Source organism: Anomaloglossus baeobatrachus, chromosome 5 (assembly GCF_048569485.1).
Source record: "Anomaloglossus baeobatrachus isolate aAnoBae1 chromosome 5, aAnoBae1.hap1, whole genome shotgun sequence".
Lineage (NCBI taxonomy): Eukaryota > Metazoa > Chordata > Amphibia > Anura > Aromobatidae > Anomaloglossus > Anomaloglossus baeobatrachus.
In genome coordinates, this window is record NC_134357.1 from 101,037,054 (window position 1) to 101,056,738 (window position 19,685).

Consider the following 19,685-nt stretch of genomic DNA (forward strand, 5'->3'; position numbering starts at 1 on the left):
CCTAGGGGTCAGGCAGACTGGTGGGAGGAAAAGAGAGAGTCGAGTGTTAGCCCTCAAAGAGCGAGGAGCAGGGGAGTTGGAGCTCCCAGGGAGGCGACAGATTGGGCTGCAGATGGTGGTCCGGGACCACTGGAGTTGGGGATTGGTATTAGGAACACTGGACAAAAGTGTAACAGACGCAGTCATCCTAGACTGTTGGCACCAGAAAACACAGCCACCTTATCGGTACCGAGCATGGCAGGGTACAGGACCCTAGATCGGGGAAGAGCTTCAAACAACCTGATAATTAACTTGTGGAGGATAGTCTCTGTATGAACTGTCCCCACCAGCTCAGAGATTGGAGGTAGCAGCACAACGTGGGGGATAGGGTTCTCCAAAACACAAAACCCACTGAGATCCCAAGTGCCAGCCACCAAGAGCACAGCTGCCATACACACAGGTTGCGGGGTCCAGAAAGCTTCAAGCCAAGGGGCCACAACAGTAAACAATTTGTGCACGGAGGCAGGGCTCCAGACTTACCAAGTAACACTGTTGGGAGCGGGACCTGGACGGGCTCCCCCCATAGAGACTGCGGTGCCCAGAGACTTTGGTTTACCATCTGTGTAAGTGTCTGCTTAATCCACTTGATCCACCACCACGACTACCGCAGTAAGTAATCTGACCCCTGCACCCTGCTTCCTAAGGCCAAACAAGCTACTCGTTCACCAAATTCGCACAATCCGGGGCCTTCCCTACCTGCGGAGGGATAAACACCTGGCTGCCCCACACCATCTGCCCCAGTACTCCCATCGGCAGTGGCGGTACTCCCCTTTACCGCAACCCGTAGGTGGCGTCACGAACATTTATCCCCTGCAAATATTCTCTTTACATTCGAGGTGGCTGCAAGCCCAAGGGTCTGGAGATCCTCGAGCCACAGCAACCCCAGATCCGAGCAGTTCGACTGCTGCTGGAGCGACACACTTAGTTTTAAAGGCTAAAAAAGGGTTAAAACCTTCTTAGTAAAGATGAGCGAACCCGAGGTTTGGTGTTTGTACCAAGCAGAGTTCAGGAACTTTACATATGAACACCACTCACGTAAGCAGTGCTCAGCCCAGTGTGAGCCGCTTGCAGTGATTGAGTGGCTCACACTAAGGGCAGCAATAGCGTGATCGGATGTATTGTGTACAAACAAAAAAATGGAAAAACTCCGCCCAACTTCCACCAGAGGTGTTCTGTTTATGACTGGGTATATGTGGGCGGAGACCCAAATTGCTCAATTAGTGACTTCCATTGGGGTTCAGTTCAAGTCCGGGTCCCAAACTGAACTTTTTCTAAAGTCCAGCTGAACCCACAGAGCCCGAACTTCCACAGGTCCGCTCATCTCTACTATTGAGAATTGTTTAAAAAGTTTGGATTTGCCAGAATCCCAACATTTTAGCAATTCGTTTCATATAAATTCCAGCAAAATGACAGCTACATTTTGAGGAGGAGGTCCACCCTGATACAACTCCCACCAGAGCTGGTCCTCCCATTAACTCCTGTGTCTTCTATCTTGTTTCTTCTCTCTCTGAGCCTCTGGGGCTGCCATTTTGTTTAATTGGGGCTCACGCATGTGCTCAATAGGGCGTGACACTTTTCGTTGATATGAATTGTGACACCATAGAGACAAAGGAAAGAGAGGCAATGGTAGAAGCCAGGAAATAGAAGAAGATAGAAAAAGAAGATAGAAGACAGAAGAGAAACGACAAAGGATGTCATAGAAGAACTAAAGGCAGCAAGATAAATCTGAGAAGAGCCAAGATGAGTATAAGATGATTTTTTTTAACCCCTTTAGAGCTGATATGGATTGCACAGAATTAATTCAATGCAAATCTAATTTTTCTTTTCAATTGATCTAATGTGACAAATTTAAATTTTGGTAGACTAATTCTCTCAGATCTCTAGACATTGTGCAATGCTTTTTTTGTCATTGTAATAGTGCAGTAAGAAAATTAAACACTTATTGTGATATTTCTTTCAGCAGGGGTCTTAGGAGATGGAGAAAACATGATCAGTTTGTTGTCAATGGAGCTTTCAAACAAGCTGACATTGTACAGAGCAAAAACCCCTTATTTTCTTTGCTCTTGCCTAGCCTTCCCTACTGTAGTTTTGAATGCACCACAGTAGAGGAATGCTGAGCTTCACCACAAAAAGAAATAGCATCGGTTGTGGGTCACACATAAATTGTAGCCTTCAGCCCAGCTCTATACAAGACCGCTGATATAAAACCAGACAAGCCACAAGTGTGAACAGACTCAGACAGAACAATAATAGAGATGAATCCTGTAATGGAGACCAATTAATTACGTCAAAGCAAGCAGTTACAAGTGGAAACTAGAAGCGAAATAAGGCTTCAAATGAAGCCAAGACATTAACCAAGATCAGCAACAAGAGTAAATGAGAATACAAGCAACACATGTCAAGAAAAGGTACAACACACTGGAGCAGCAATATCATTAGTGTACGTACATTCATGGTACCTGGAGCAATACTGAATACAGGCAAGTAACAGCTGTAGTGGCAGAAGGGAAGCTAACAAGTATATTTTTCCTTCTGGTCTTGCATCCCTTATAGATCTGCTTGATCTTAAATGGTTACTCCCAAAAAGCAAGCTATCCTGGGCTAATCATCGAGGATTAATTGCTTGGACCCCTTTCGATCCTGAGAACGTAGCTGTGAAACCAAAAGAATGGGACTCTGCAACCTCATCTTGACTGGAGCCAACCTTTGATCCATTTATTGTCAATTGGACTACTGGAGAAAGCCGAGCAGTCTTAGGCCTCCTTCACACATCCATGTCTCCGGTACGTGTTTGGTCCGTTTCCTCACTTGCCGGAAACACGGGCACACGTAGACCCATTAAAATCAATGGGTCTGCGCTCACGTCCGTGTTTTGCCATGGACCGTGTGTCCTTATGGAGCATACGTGTGTCCATGTGCTCCATACGTAGACATGTCCATTTTTCTGCGGCATCACGGGTGTCACACGGACTGCATACGGACCGCACGGATGTGATCCATGTGACACGCCCCAGAGAAGACACACATGTCTGTGAATTAAAAGGAATTTCTATACTCACCTTTTCCTGCCCTGCTGTCTCTGCCGCTGCTGTCACTTGCTTCCGACTCCCGCTCATTATGCTCATTGCATATTCACTCCACTATGGTCCGGAAGCAGCAGCAGTGGGGAGTCGGCAGGACCGGAGACCGTACAACAGCACCACGGACAGCAACGCCAGGGACAGGGGAGCAGAAAGTTCCCGTTCTCTGTGTGTTATCACGAATAGCACACGGAGAACACATGTGTGCCATAAACACGGCACACGGAGGGCAATACCCACCTTTGACATGTCCGTGAAAAACGTGCGTGATTTTCACAGACGTGTGTAAGAGGCCTAATGGATAGTGAATGGAGCGGAGAATGAATATGTGCACCTACACTACAATTAGGACAGGACTACAGAGCTCCATTCTTAGCTTTCCACAGAATTGATCTCTAGATAACTGAGGCTCCCAGAGAAAGGACCACTTGCAATGTGCAAGTTATTTCCTATCCTATATATATATATATATATATATATACATATATATATATATATATATATATATATATATATATAGGATAACTTCTTTTTGGGGGATTAAGTCTATAAGTAACTCGTTCTGAATTTAGGAGAAATCACCTTATGGATTCTGTTCTCCAAGAATTTTAATCATTTTGTTTCACTCTTTATATACTAAAAAGTGCATAAAACCTCATTCTGAACCTTATAACTGTCCTTTAAATGTTTTAAATCAATTTAGGATTTTTTCGTTCTAAAATATGATGAAATTTCATATCCTGAATTTCGACAATAACTCTCCTCTAAATTAAGGCGTTAAACTTGCTCTTACAATTCTCCTACCACGGGGACTCTAATAAGTCACAATTATGGCCTTTAAATTGATAATACATTTTTTGGGTCACAGGAGATCAAAAAGGTGCAGACAAAACTACAAATCCTAGTAGTAGAAGCCTCCATGTTTGAGCTTCAAGGCAATTTAGTGAGGCTATGTTCACACGCGGCATCTTTTTTGTCAGTGCATCTTGAGTGCATCTTAAAATACGACAAAAACGCATCGGGGCAAAAACGCATCAAAAACGTAATGTATTTTTGACGCGTTTTAACCACGTTTTGCCCAATGTGCTTTTTAAGTCAAATCTATAGACTGGAAGAGCTCAAAATTGCGGTAAAAACACAAAAATAATTGACATGCTGCATCTTGAAAAGTGCAGCCAAGATGCAGCCAATAAAAGATGCCCAGTGTGGACAGCAAAATCAAAATCTCATAGATTTGCTGGGGGAAGGAAATGCATGCATTTTGGTGCCTCTTTGTGACCTCAAAAATGCACCAAAAACGCAGCAAAAGATGCCCTGTGTGAACTCAGCCTTAATGAGCTAAATGTAGAGTCAACGGTTGACCCAACACCCGTTGAAAAAAACTATGATCTCCAAAACAGCATTGTCTATGTGCTAGGTGACCCAAAAGTGATATCTAGACATCTGCAGCCATCCCATGGACAAAGAATATTGTAAAGTGTTCTTTTTGGTAATAAAATATATGACCTCATTTCCTTTTCACATTTTTTTAGCTTTCGTAGTAATTGTGGGCCTGTAGACAGTAGCCATGAATGTAAAAATAGCATTCCCCAAATATCTGGAAAAAAAAGCACTTCTTAATTTCTCCCAGACGGAAAAAAAACAACTACAGTAAAGGCAAATAACTGTGGGAAAAGTAAAACACAGTACCTTCCATGACATAGACCAGTGACCCCACGTCCCCTTCCTTGATGATACAGCTGTCTTTGCCATATTCAACAGGATACATACAATCCACTATCTCTTGAATCTGGGAAATCTCAAGGTTCTTCATGAAGTCATTGTCAAGGATCGCTTCTTTAATTAATTCCTTGGACCTGAAGCAAGAGACACAATATTTAGTCATATCCTGGAGGCGGTAGCAGTAACGCTAAATGATAAAGGCACAGTGTTCTAGCCGGCTTTTATCTGCCGGGTGTAGAGTGACGTTTTATGCATTTTTCATTGCAACTTGGTAACTTTAATACCTAGAGGTTGGTAACGGCTGTTTCAAGCCTAAATAATAAATCTCATTATAAAAGTACAGCATAAAGTATATTTAACTCGATTTAACCCCGTAGTGTTAGCTGCATTACTCCTGCATATGAGTGCAATATTTCACTTTTATAGTCACTGGATTATGTTGGTATAAGCTTTATAAATAAAATGATAAAAGTCAATTCTGTTCTCGGCAAGTTTAATAGGAAACTGCAATCATGAAGTAAATGAGAATAATTATCTTTAATAATGTGAATTTTCTGCTGCTCGCATTCTCTTTGATGTTAAGTATATACAGATGTATCTGCATAGTTGATATATTTTTTGTTCAGCATAATCATATCATTTGTGGGTAAAATAGAATCTTGCATCTGATATTACATACAAACAATTAGTTGGAAGAAAGATAGTTCTGTAGAAGAATAATTTAAAGAGCTCATGACACGTGAACTTCAAACAGGTCTATGGTGAGCGTGCCCGTAAAGCTCGCGAGGACACAGACATTCTACTGCCATGGAAAGTCCTTTCCGAATTACAGATCTCTTACGTGTGTCTCTCCAGCTACTATGAATCTACAGTATAATTCCCACTCTCAAAGCATGCTGGGAGGTATAGTTTTCCAACATAAGGGGAGATATCGGATGAGGACCCCACATGTAAAGGAAGTAATATTAGACATTTTACTATTTGAATCAATGCAAAAATGTATCCAGGACCCTCACCAGCATGTTGGTCAGATGTACGGTCACCAGTAATAATGTCCTCTGTCCTGTAATAATGTCCTCCATCCTATAATAATGTCCAGTGTCCTGTAATAATGTAATTTGTCCTGTGATAATGTCCTCCATCCTGTAATAATGTCCTCCGTCCTGTAATAATGTCCTCCGCCCTGTAATAATGTTCTCTGTGCTATAATTATGTCCTCAGTTCTGTAATAATGTTCTCTATCCTGTAATACTGTCCTCTGTCCTATAATTATGTCCTCCGTCCTGTAATAATGTCCTCTACCTTGTAATAATGTCCTCTGTCCTGTAATAATGTCCTCCATCCTGTAATAATGTCCTCCGTCCTGTAATAATGTCCTCCGCCCTGTAATAATGTTCTCTGTGCTATAATTATGTCCTCAGTCCTGTAATAATGTTCTCTGTCCTGTAATACTGTCCTCTGTCCTATAATAATGTCCTCCATCCTGTAATAATGTCCTCTACCTTGTAATAATGTCCTCTGTCCTGTAATAATGTCCTCCATCCTGTAATAATGTCCTCTGTCCTGTAATAATGTCCTATGTCCTGAAATACTGTCCCCTATCCTTGCCCCTTCCTTTAATATTATTTCCTATCCTTGTTCCTTTCCAGTAATAATGTCCCCTATCCAGTACTAGTCATACAGTCAGGTCCCCGGTAGCTTCTCTCCACCCACTGACAATGACTGATAGGCTTCTACCTTTGTGTGTGTATATGTAGAGACCTGTCAGTCACTGTCTTCCGGCGTGGAGAAGTCACCAAAAACCCACCTATACGATTAGTACATAGTGCAGCGCGGTCACCTGTAGCTATTTAAAGTATGTTTTTCTCAGAAATACCAAAACATTTCAGAGTGAAATATACATGTCTGTAATCATAAAGCCAATGACTGATACCGCCCACGGTTGGGACAGCATGTATCAGCTGACAGGTTTCCTTTAAGTAATGATGACAAAAAATCAAACGTTTACACAAATAAAAAATTGTTATGTATCGACATTTTCCAAGACTTGTAATTTTTTAATTTTATATATTGAGCTGTCTGAGTGCTTGATTTTTGCACAGCAAGCTGTCGGTTTTATTGCTATCAATTTGGAGAATGCAAAAGATTTTTATTGTAATTTTTTGGGGCAATATAAAGTTTTTATGGCATTTACCATGCATGATAACTAGTTTTAACTTTTCAAAAAATTTACTTATAAGGGCTTGGAGATACCAGTTATGATTATTTTTTTAATCTCCTTATTTTCATGAGGAACAAAAATAGATGGTGACTGTAATTTTTATATTTCTTAAACATATTTTATATTTTTTAATTTTTTTTCAATTCTTACTTTATATTTTAGTCCTCTTATAGGACTTGAACTGAAATTGTTTCATCAGCTTTAGTATATACTGAAATAATACATATACTATATAGTTAAAATTGAGGTCTCCTACAAAGCTGGTTGAGTGACAGTGACCGAGCCTTGACAGGCCCCATCGGTGCCCCATCGGTGCCCCATCATCGTAGGTGAGTGTGAAAACCAGCAATTACACCATTTAGATTGCACTGTCAGAAATTGAATAGTGAGCAGAAGCAAAGTGACTTCAGCTCCAGCCATTAGACACAGATGTCAGTATCTGACGCCCTGGATTAGTCAGGTCGTCACAGGGTTCTGCACAATCTTTCTCTCCCCGTGCAGGGCTCAACCCCCCATGGTTCTGGGAACCCAACCTGCAGTACTGCCTCCACTAGCATTCACAAATCCTAGTTACACCTCACACCACACCTGTCAGGCACACCAGTGGGCTGCTTGAGCTGGAATAGGGCAGTCCACCTAGGAGTAAAACAGAGTAGTGGGAGGGGGGAAGTCAGCGAGGGAGGAAGTGCAAAGCGGAGCTGATAGGCAGAACAGTGTGAGTTCCCAAAGAGTGAGGAGCTGGGAGTAGCACCTCCCCAGAGAAGGAAAGTAGCCCTCGAGCTGTGAGGAGCTCAGAGGAACCTGGGAGTTGTAGCTCCCAGGGGAGAAGCAGACTAGGTCGCAGACAGTGGTCTGGACCTAGAGGAGTCAGACCCCTGGTTGCAGGGGATTGAGGCTAGGTGCCTGGGACCTGTCTTGGAAGATGGTCAGCAGCCTGGGCCTAATCACTGGTCCAGGACCGAAGGCACGACGGGGTACACAGACCCTAGGTCAGCGAGAATCTTCAGGCGACCCGTCAATTAACCTGGGGAGGACAGGGCCTCTATGGACTGTTCCCACAAAGCTCATTGATCGGGGGCACTAACGCAACGAGGGGTATAGGGCTTTCCAAACAAGCAGCCCACTGAAATCCCAAGCTTGAGCCCCTGAGAGCAAGCTCTTCTACTTAGCCACAGTGGGGATCGGGGCCCGGAAAGCTCCAAGCTGACGGGCCACAAAGGACACTTTAAAACTAATGAGCCCGGAGGCAGGTCGTGAACCACCAGGCAGTGCTGCAGGGGACGGGACTCGGACGAGTTCCCCTCAAGAGACAGCGGCAATCAGAGACTTGGTTTACCCTGTTGTCAGAGTCTGCTTTATTGCTGAGTGAGTACCTAATTAACCTCTGCAACCAGCGAGCCTGCGCTCCCCCTGCACCATCCAATAGCACCATCCACAGTCCTGGGACCTTCCCCTACCCATGGGGGATGACGACATCTACCTGCCCCACTCCATCACCCTGGGTACTCCCAACGGCAGCGGCGGTACTCCCAATTACCGTACAACACGGGTGGCGTCACGAACTATATCTCCCCTGTAAATACCCTCCCACATTTGAGTGTGGCCCCTAGCCCCCGGGTCCGGAGACCCTCGAGCCACGAGTAATCACCACCCCCGGATCGGAGTGGTTTGACTGCGTCAGGAGTGGCACAAGTACATGGAGACAGATCGGCTCCTGACTCCACCAATCAGGTACGTGTTCACCCCATCACTCTAGCAATTACGTACATGTGTTCACCCCATAATTCCAGTAATCGGACACACGTGTTCACCTCATCACCCCAGGAATCGGGTACATGTGTTCAGCCCATCAGCCCAGTAAATGGGTACACGTGATCACCCCAGTAATTGGGTACATGAGATCACTCAATCACCCCAGTAATTGGGTACACGTGTTCACCCCATCACCCCAGTAATCAGGTACATGTGTTCGCCCCACCACCCCAGTAATCGGGCACACGTGTTCACCCCATCATACCAGTAATTGGGTTCATGTGTTCACCCCATAACCCCAGTAATTGGGTACATGTGTTTACCCCATCACCCCAGTAATCGGGTAGACGTGTTCATTCCATCACCCAGTAATTGGGTACACCTGTTGACAAGAGATGATCGAATACCCTAATATTTGCTTTGACGGATACCCAATGAATAGGTCGCCACTATTCGCGAATATTCGACGTGCAATGTAAGTCTATGGGAACCCCGATGCCACGCTGTACTCTAAGATGTACAATAGCAGTACAGCGCAGTAATGTGGGACTGAGAGGATTCCTGAAACTATCTGAGAATCTGAGAAGGTAGTTAGCTGGTAAACCACTAGGGGGCGTAAAAGTGGAGGAAACGTATGAGCAGGGAATTCCCTAGCAGAGGTAATACTAGTCAAGCCCACCAGATGGCAGTAGAATCGTCAGAAAGCCGTGTCACAACATGAGGTCTTGTAAGTACACAAGGGCAAAGTCTAAATGTAGTCAGAGGGAAGCAAATAATCAGTAGCCGGGAAATCAGAGCCTAGAAGCGAGGGGGAGTGGGAAGACAAGACAGAATAAAGGTAAACAGATAAGGAACGAACAGGGAGACAGCGGGAGAGACACTGATGGAAACAGACAACAGAGGAGGTTAACAGGTCAGGTGAACACGGAGGTCAGGAGGGGGCAGGGCAGACAACAGGTCACTCAAGAGCAGAACACAGCAGAGCCAGAAGTATCACTGGCGAAGTCCAAGAGAAACAGTGCCCTAATAAAGCAGCCTGACCTCCAGAACGAGGCAGAAAGCATTAACCCCTAACGTGACTTGCATCAGAAGTGAAACTAAAAAAAAGGCTCAGCTCCAGCTGAGCCAGGAGTCAATCATGACAGTACCCCCTGCTCAAAGGGGGGCCACCGGAGCCCCATGTTTCCCAGGAAACCTTCTATGAAAGGCACGAGTAAGTCGGTCAGCATGGACAGATAATGCCGGAACCCAGGATCGCTCCTCCGGTCCGTAACCCCTCCAATGTACCAAGTACTGAAGCGAACTACGGACCCGCCGAGAATCGATGATGCGCTCAATCTCGTGTTCCATCTGACCATCCATTGAAACGGGAGGATGGGGATGAGGACACTCGGAAACAGAAGGAACAAAAGGCTTGAGCAGAGATTTGTGAAACACATTAGAAATGCGAAAGGACTGCGGTAACCGCAGACGAAAAGCCACTGGGTTGACAATCTCGATGATCTCATTTGGACCAATAAATTTTGGACCCAACTTAGTGGAAGGAATTCTCAGATGAATGTTTTTGCTAGACAACCAAACTTTATTCCCCACCTGAAAATTAAATCCTACCGATCGTCTCTTGTCAGCAGAGCGCTTTTGCCACCCTAAAGCCACCTCAACATTATGCCGGACCTCCCTCCAAACCTCCTCCAACTGCTGAACTGCAGAATCAGCCCCAGGACACCCAGAATCAAGTCTGGAAAATTCACCGAAATGGGGATGGTATCCATAGTTACAAAAAAATGGAGTAGTACCCGTGGACTGATGGACCCGGTTATTGAAAGCAAACTCAGCCATAGGCAGTGAGGAACACCAATCGTCCTGCTGAGACGTAGCCAGACACCACAGAATTTGTTCCAATGACTGATTAGTTCTCTCAGTCTGCCCATTGGTCTCGGGATGGTAAGATGAAGAAAAGGACAACTCAATACCCAGCCGTCTACAAAATGCTCTCCAAAATTTGAAAACAAACTGAACCCCCCTGTCGGACACAATGTTAACAGGGATGCCATGCAATCTAACCACCTGTTCAATAAACAATTTGGACAGAGTCTCAGCATTAGGTAATCCCGACAAGGGAACAAAATGCGCCTGTTTGCTGAATCTGTCCAGTGGAAACAGGTAAATTAGTGATAAAATCCATGGACAAATGAGTCCAGGGCCTATCCGGAATTGGTAAGGGCACAAATTCCCCGGCCGGCCGGTTATGGGGAACTTTAGCACGTGCACATGCATCACAAGCAGACACAAACACGGCAACATCGGAGTACATAGAGGGCCACCAAAACAACCTGGCAATAGCCTTACGAGTAGCTGAGACCCCCGGATGACCACCAAGCACAGAGTCATGAAATTCCTGGAGAACCCGTAATCGAAACTGGACAGGAACAAACAATTTGGCATCGGGCAATGAAGGAGGGGCCAATGCCTGTGCAACACGAATCTCAGCCTCCAATCCCGAGGATAAAACAGCAACGACTACCCCATGAGGTAGAATGGAGGAAGGAGGTTCGGAAGGTGAAAACGGATCCAAACTGCGAGATAACGCATCCGCCTTAACATTCTTAGAACCGGGCCGAAAAGTAATGGAAAAGTGAAAACGGGAAAAAAAAGTGACCACCTAGCCTGTCTAGGAGTCAACCGTTTAGCAGACTCAATGTAAGACAGGTTTTTATGGTCCGTAATAACAGTGATCCGATGAACAGCCCCCTCCAAAAAATGCCTCCATTCTTCGAAGGCCAACTTTATGGCCAACAACTCTCGATTTCCCACATCATAATTCTTCTCAGCAGAAGAAATTTTTTTGGAGAAGAAGGCACACGGTCATAAATTAGTTAAAGTAGCGGGTCCTTGGGAGAGCACCGCCCCCACACTCACCTCTGAAGCATCAACCTCCACAATAAATGGCTGAGAGAGGTCAGGTTGAACAAGTACAGGAGCAGTCATAAAACATTCCTTTAACCTCAGAAATGCTTCTATCGCCTGCGGTGACCACTCCCTAAGATCAGCCCCCTTGCGGGTGAGATCCGTCAGTGGCTTGACCACTCGAGAAAACCCTTTAATAAATTTCCTGTAATAATTGGCAAAACCCAAAAAACGCTGCAGACCCTTGAGGTCTCTGGGTTGCACCCAATTATAAAAGGCTTGTACTTTTCTGGGATCCATCCGAAAACCATCAGCAGACAGAATAAAACCTAGAAAGGTGATTTCTTGGACACAAAAAGTACATTTTTCAGGTTTAGCAAATAGGGAATTCTCCCGTAACCTATGAAGTATTGTACGTACATGATCAATATGAGACTCTTTGTTGGACGAGAAGACAAGAATATCAGCTAGGTACACAACCATAAAACCAATAAATTCAGAGAAAATATCATTCATAAAATTCTGAAACACTGCAGGAGCATTAGTAAGGCTGAAAGGCATTACCAAGTTTTCAAAAAGGCCCTCTGAGGTAAGGAATGCCGTTTTCCACTCATCCCCTTCCTGAATGCGAATGAGGTTATAGGCTCCCCTGAGATCAAGCTTGGAGAACCATTTAGCTCCAGATAACTGATTATAGAGGTCCGGGATGAGTGGAAGTGGATAGGTATTTCTCACCGTGATCTTATTAAGTTCCCGAAAATCGAGGCAAGGTCGTAGGCCACCATCCTTCTTCTTAACAAAAAAGAACCCAGCAGCAACAGGCAAAACAGAAGGACGGATGTGTCCCTTACGTAAACTATCGGATATGTAATTTTTCATGGCAGTGCGTTCCGGGCCAGAAAGATTATACAAATGGGCCTTGGGTAATTTGGCACCTGGAACCAGGTTAATAGCACAATCGTAAGGACAGTGGGGTGGCAGGACCTCAGCCTCTTTTTCAGAGAACACATCTCCAAAATCCTTCAGGTACTCCGGAATACCCTCCAGATTAGTTGAAGACACCTGAACAGTGATAAGACAACCATTAGAACATTTAGGACCCCATTTAACAATACCGCAAGAGTCCCAGTCAATTACAGGATTATGCATGTGCAACCAGGGGAATCCCAGCACCAGTCCCGCAGGGAGATTATACATGATATAACATGAAATAAGTTCCTGATGAAGGGACCCCACTTTAACCCCTTAACGACCGCGGGCCGTAAAATTACGTTCTAAATGACATAATCTTACTGCCCGCGGTCCTCCGGCGGCAGCATGCCGCGATCGGCACACATCTCAGCTGATTTTCACAGCTGAGATGTGTGCCTGCTAGGCACAAGCAGAATCGTTATCTGCTCGTGCCGATTAACCCCTTATAATGGCGCTGTCAATACATGACAGCGCCATTATAAGCGCAATCGCGGTAAAGTTTTACTTACCGCCGAAACCGGAAGTCACGTGACGCGATCACGTGACTCCCGATAGTTGTCATGGTAGTACAGGGTCATGTGATGACTCCTGTACTACACATGAATTGGTTTCACTTTCGCTGTGCCCGGGGCACAGCAAAAGAGAAAGACAGCGTATCTGCTGTTTACAGCCTTCCAGCTGTGATCAGCAGATACTGCAGAGCGATCGGAATGCTGATCGCAATAGCCCCCTAGGGGGACTAGTAAAATAAAAAAAAAAAGTAAAAAAATAAGTTTTAAAAAATTAAAAAAAAACAAAAAAACCTAAAAGTTCAAATCACCCCCCATTCGCCCCATTGAAAATTAAAGGGTTAAAAAAATAAAAAATATACACACATTTGGTATCGCCGCGTTCAGAAACGCCCGATCTATCAAAATATAAAATCAATTAATCTGATCAGTAAACGGCGTAGCGGCAAAAAAATTCCAAACGCCAAAACGACGTTTTTTTGTCGCCACAACTTTTGCGCAAAATGCAATAAGAGGCGATCAAAACGTAGCATCTGCGCAAAAATGGTACCGTTAAAAACGTCAGCTCGAGACGCAAAAAATAAGCCGTCATTGAGCCTAAGATCCCGAAAAATGAGAACGCTACGGGTCACGGAATATGGCGTAAAACGTGCGCCACTTTTTTCGGACAAACTTCCGATTTTTTTTTAACCCCTTATATAAAAGTAAACCTATACATGTTTGGTGTCTACGAACTCGCACTGACCTGAGGCATCACACCCACATATCAGTTTTACCATATAGTGAACACAGTGAATAAAATATCTCAAAAACCATAGTGCTATCGCACTTTTTTTGCAAATTTTCAGCATTTGGAATTTTTTTGCCATTTTCTAGTACACAATATGGTAAAACTGATGGTTTCATTTAAAAGTACAGCTCGTTCCGCAAAAAATGAGCCCTCACATGACCATATTGACTGAAAAATAAAAAAGTTACGTCTCTCAGAAAAAGAATGGCGAAAAAAAAAAACGGAAAGCGAAAAATCGGCCGGTCGTGAAAGGGTTAAGAAAAAATTCCTCACAGACAAATTCAACCACATTTCGTGACAATGGTGTCCTATCAATAGCAATAATGTGCACCGGAGTCTCTAGCCTAACTGTCCGTATCTTAGCTTTGGAAACCAGACTGGAGTCAATGAAGTTCATGGAGGAACCACAGTCCACGAAAGCAGAGGCTGGAATACAACAGTCTCCTATTACAAGTTCCACCTCAAGCAAAATTTTTTGGAAAGAGGAAAAGGGTACCTGAGGGTCTGGGTGACCTCCTCGAACATCACCCAGACCTAAGCGTTTCCCAATGGTTTAGTAGCAGGAGGACAGGTAGGACAGTCCTTCCTCCAATGTCCCGGACTTCCACAGTAGAAACACAATTTCCACTCCCGTCATCGTCTCCTCTCCTTTTCCTTGGAATCTGTGGCACTGACCTCCAAGGGCTCTGCAAGTGAAACAACCTCAGCTTTGACCGGGCATAATGAGGTTTCCCGCAGGGTCACTCCTCTCTCCCGCAACCTCCGATCCATCCGTACTGCCTGGGTCATGGCCTCCTCCAAAGAACTGGGTGGAGGATGAAGGGCCAGAGCATCCTTGAGATGATCAGAGAGTCCTCTCCTAAACTGGCATCTTAGAGCAGAATTATTCCAGGAAACCGTCGTAGACCACTGCCTGAACTCAGAACAATACTACTCTGCAGTGCGTCTACCCTGAGAGAGACCCATGATCCTGTCCTCTGCCACCATGACCCGGTCCGGTTCATCATAAATAAGTCCTAGGGCGTCAAAAAACCTATCCACAGACATACGCTCAGGGGCTGTCGGAGGTAAAGAAAAGGCCCAAGTCTGAGGTCCCTCCCTAAGCAAGGAAATTATTATCCCCACCAGCTGACTATCATCCCCAGAGGAACGGGGTCTAAGAGAAAAAAGTAATTTACAGCTCTCCCGAAACGTGTGAAACCTCTCCTTCTCTCCGGAAAACTTATCCGGGAGCATGACCGTGGGTTCTGGAGAATGGAATGATACATCTACGGGACCGGGCTGTGATTGAGTCATGGAACCCTGGAAAGCCTTTACTGGAGCAGCAAGCTCCCCCTGGAGTTGAGTATGGGAAGAGGCTAGGGTTCTATGCTCAATGGATAAGTCCTGGATCATTTGAGTCAAATTAGACATCTGATCCGTAAGGATACGTAACGGATCCATAGGGGTAAAAATGTAAGGGCCAGTGATAATGTCACGCTGTACTCTAAGATGTACAATAGCAGTACAGCGCAGTAATGTGGGACTGAGAGGATTCCTGAAACTATCTGAGAAGGTAGTTAGCTGGTAAACCACTAGGGGGCGTAAAAGTGGAGGAAACGTATGAGCAGGGAATTCCCTAGCAGAGGTAATACTAGTCAAGCCCACCAGATGACAGTAGAATCGTCAGAAAGCCGTGTCACAACATGAGGTCTTGTAAGTACACAAGGGCAAAGTCTAAACATAGTCAGAGGGAAGCAAATAGTTAGTAGCCGGGAAATCAGAGCCTAGAAGTGAGGGGGAGTGGGAAGACAAGGCAGAATAAAGGTAAACAGATAAGGAACGAACAGGGAGACAGCGGGAGAGACACTGATGGAAACAGACAACAGAGGAGGTTAACAGGTCAGGTGAACACGGAGGTCAGGAGGGGGCAGGGCAGACAACAGGTCACTCAAGAGCAGAACATAGCAGAGCCAGAAGTATCACTGGCGAAGTCCAAGAGAAACAGTGCCCTAATAAAGCAGCCTGACCTCCAGAACGAGGCAGAAAGGATTAACCCCTAACGTGACTTGCATCAGAAGTGGAACTAAAAAAAAAGGCTCAGCTCCAGCTGAGCCAGGAGTCAATCATGACACCCGAATAATTTCATGTTGGACGTAACGGTGAGCTGTGGTCACTAAGGAAAAGGCCGAAATGGATGGGAAAAGGCAGTCTCTCTCTCTCTCCTCCATGGAGCTGGAAGCCGGAGAAGTGGGGACTATATATGTATCGTTCCCGGAAGCTGCGGCAACGTGTATCTAGATGACGCTGTGCGGCCAAGCCAATCACAGTAACACCACAACAAAGATGGCTGCGGAGCTACTGTGAGAGCAAGCAACATCAGATGTGTTCATTGGCTGGAAAACAGGCGCCAGGATGTCAGAAATGAAAATGAAAGTATTGGAGAGGATGTTGTTATATTTGTCGGATACCGAATGGCGCGAATAGCCTGTTATCCGTCGGATACTGAATAGTGGCGAATACAATCACTCATCCCTAGTGTTCACCCCATCACCCCAATAATCGGGTACACATGTTCACCCCATCACACCAGTATTCGGGTACACGTGTTCACCCCATCACCCCAGTAATCGGGTACACTTGTTCACCCCATCACCCAAGTAATTGGGTACATGTGTTCACCCCATCACCCAAGTAATTGGGTACATGTGTTCACCCCATAACCCCAGTAATCGGGTACATGTGTTCACCCCATAACCCCAGTAATCGGGTACATGTGTTCACCCCATAACCCCAGTAATCGGGTACATGTGTTCACCCCATAACCCCAGTAATCGAGTACATGTGTTCACCCCTCAACTCCAGTAATTGGGTACATGTGTTTCCCCCATCAACCCTGTAATCGGGTACATGTGTTCACCTTATTACTCTAGCAATCGCCAACAAGTATGTGATTTAGCATTTTTAGTAAAAACTATTATTCACCATTAATTGACTGTTTTAGAGCATTTTTTTCTCAAAAGTTATTCCTTTATTATACTTCCTATTATTTATGAATAAATTGACAAAAGGGAATAACCATTTCTCTTGTCAAAGGGGTGTGTCTCTTCACACTGACACTGGCACCTCTGATTGGACAACTTCAGAAAGTGCAGAGACACAGACCCAACATGTGCAGAGACACAGACCCAATTGGTTACATCCAGTTGTTGATGTGTTTTTAATTTAAATATTTTTTTATATATTTTTGTTATTGTTTTTTACCATATCATAATCACAGCCTTTATAAAAGCAAAAAATCTAAACTTTAACTTCCAATTACTTTAAGAAATCTAATTATACATTAGTTATAATAAACAGACCCTGCCCTATCTTGTAATTATGCATTTAATGAGTGTGCGTAAAGGTCTTTATGAATGGAGTGACCGCAGGGGCAGCTGTGACATCGTCCATAGTGATTGGTGGTTTCTGTGTTATCAGCTGTGTATAGAAGTGTTTCCTTTCATTGTAATCCTGCCTCTACAGATAAAGAGCCTACTGGAAACTCTTCCTGAAAGAATATAAAGCATGAGTGTAAAAAAATATCGTGGTCAGTTTGAAAATTGGAAAATCACAAATTTTATTTATTTTTATTTTTTTTATAGAGATCGTGTTAAAAAAATATTTTTCAAATTAAAAAAAAAGTAACAAAAACTTGTTTGAAATAAGTAACTTGCTGATGACATATTTAATTTGAAGAAAGCATCAATGCTAAGACTGTCAGTCATATTAAGCATGGCAATGTACATATATTTGGATACTGCTTTGAAAAATAATCTCAATATTCATTATCATTATATTATATTCATGTGAATGCCGATTGAAAACACTTTACAGTTTTTAGGATTTGTTTTTAAGAAAAATTAAAAGCTATAAAGTTTTGTGGTAACATATGGATGCGAAACCTGGGAAATAAATAAACAAGACAGAAGAAGAATGGACACCTTCGAAATGTGGTGCTGGAGAAGGATGCTATCAATTCCATGTTATACCACAATTCTAATCATGTTATATCATTCACTTCACTCCCCTACCCGTGGCAATAGGGTTGTGGATAAATTGACAAGACTCTGACAATATATTCCACCAAATCTTAAAAGCCGCTTTACACACAACGATATCGCTAGCGATCTCGTTAGTGATGTGACACGTCCAGATCGTTGTTACAATTTTCCGAGATCGCTCATAGGTCGTTTTGTAGCGGTGACATGTACCCATCTCACAAACGACGCTAGAACGTTCAGAGATATATTGTTTGACCAAGGCGGTCGTGTGGATGTTGTTCGTCGTTTGCAGGGTGTCAAACGTACCAATATGTCTGCTGCGTTCCAAACGACGAACAATATTTTGAAACTGAACGACGTGTCAACGATCAACAATTTTCACCCTATTTGCGATCGTTTGGAGTCGCACGTAGGTGTCACATGCAACGACGTCGCTAACGATGACAGAAGTGAATCACGAAAACCGTGACCCCCGACGACATATCGTCAGATAAATCATAGCGTGTAAAGCGGCCTTTAGAGTTCTAGACCCAGCTCCCTATGGTCTTCCCGTACTTTTAAAATAATTAAGTTTTTGTTCATTCCAATTTTTTGTTTATTTTTTTATGTCTTGGAAACAATTTATACATAAATTCAAATCAATATATCTCTGTGAATTTTTGCAGTCTTTTTCATGTATTATGTGACTGTCTGTATGACTGGTATTTTAACAGTCGAAGTCCCTCCATAATTTGAATTGTGGAGGGCGGATCTGCTGACGTGGCATTACACATGTATATATAGAAGCTCTTTCTGAGTTGGTAATGATTGTTTCTTTGATGTCCAGAAGAAGGAGACGGATGTCTCTGAAACTCGTAGACCTGTACGAACAATAAAGAGATTATATCAATATACCATTGAGTATCAGCGTGGTATATACCCGATTTCTACTTATGTCCTACTACAAATCAATGGATAGCAAGACGAACAAAAATCAATTTTGAAACAAATCAAGCCAGACATGTTACATGAAGCAAGGATCACCAAGCTTCGACTTGCCTACTTTGGACACATGATACAAAAAGAGAAATTTCTGGAGAAGGACATCATGGTTATAAGAATAGGTGGAACAAAGTGAAGAGGAAGACTAGCAACTGGATAGCTTGATACAATCAAGATAACAGCAGAGAAGACCCTGGTGGACCTATATAGGCTGCACAAGATTGGTCTTCCTACAAAGTGTTCATCTATGAAGCCACCATGGCTTGAGATCAAGCAGAAGGCCATTAAAAAAAAGTGTTACTAAAATTATCAGGATTAGTCATACACATTACTGAAATTTCATCCATGAGCTCAACTCATCCGATGCAGTATAATTTATGGCAAATTACACTTAAACAACCAGCAATAGATGATCCCTTTGCACACAGCCCTAGCGGTAATATTTTAATAGGTCAAATTGCAGTAAGCATGTAGGATTCCGACATCACGTGCTAATCCCATTGAATATTAATAAATGAAAAAAAGAAGAAGCCTGAAAGACTTTCTGCTCTGCCTTCAAATGATGAAGTGTTCTGTAGATGAACAGGTTTGTGTAGCTTCAGAGAAGTTCTCAATGCCCCAATGTCTGTGATCATCACTAAGACACAAATAGCATCAAAATCTTAAGTCTTAAGGGAAGCCAGAAGGAAC

General features: G+C 43.8%; 1 protein-coding gene across 4 annotated transcripts in view; it reads right to left on the reverse strand.

The window, feature by feature from the left end:
* Positions 1–19,685, reverse strand: part of PRKG1 (protein kinase cGMP-dependent 1) — a 1,599,245-nt gene that overhangs the window by 1,064,687 nt on the left and 514,873 nt on the right. For all 4 annotated transcript variants that reach the window (XM_075348723.1, XM_075348724.1, XM_075348721.1 and 1 more), the window contains exon 2: positions 4,809–4,975. In XM_075348723.1, coding sequence (XP_075204838.1) covers positions 4,809–4,975 — 167 coding nt within the window. The remainder of the gene's footprint in view (positions 1–4,808; positions 4,976–19,685) is intronic.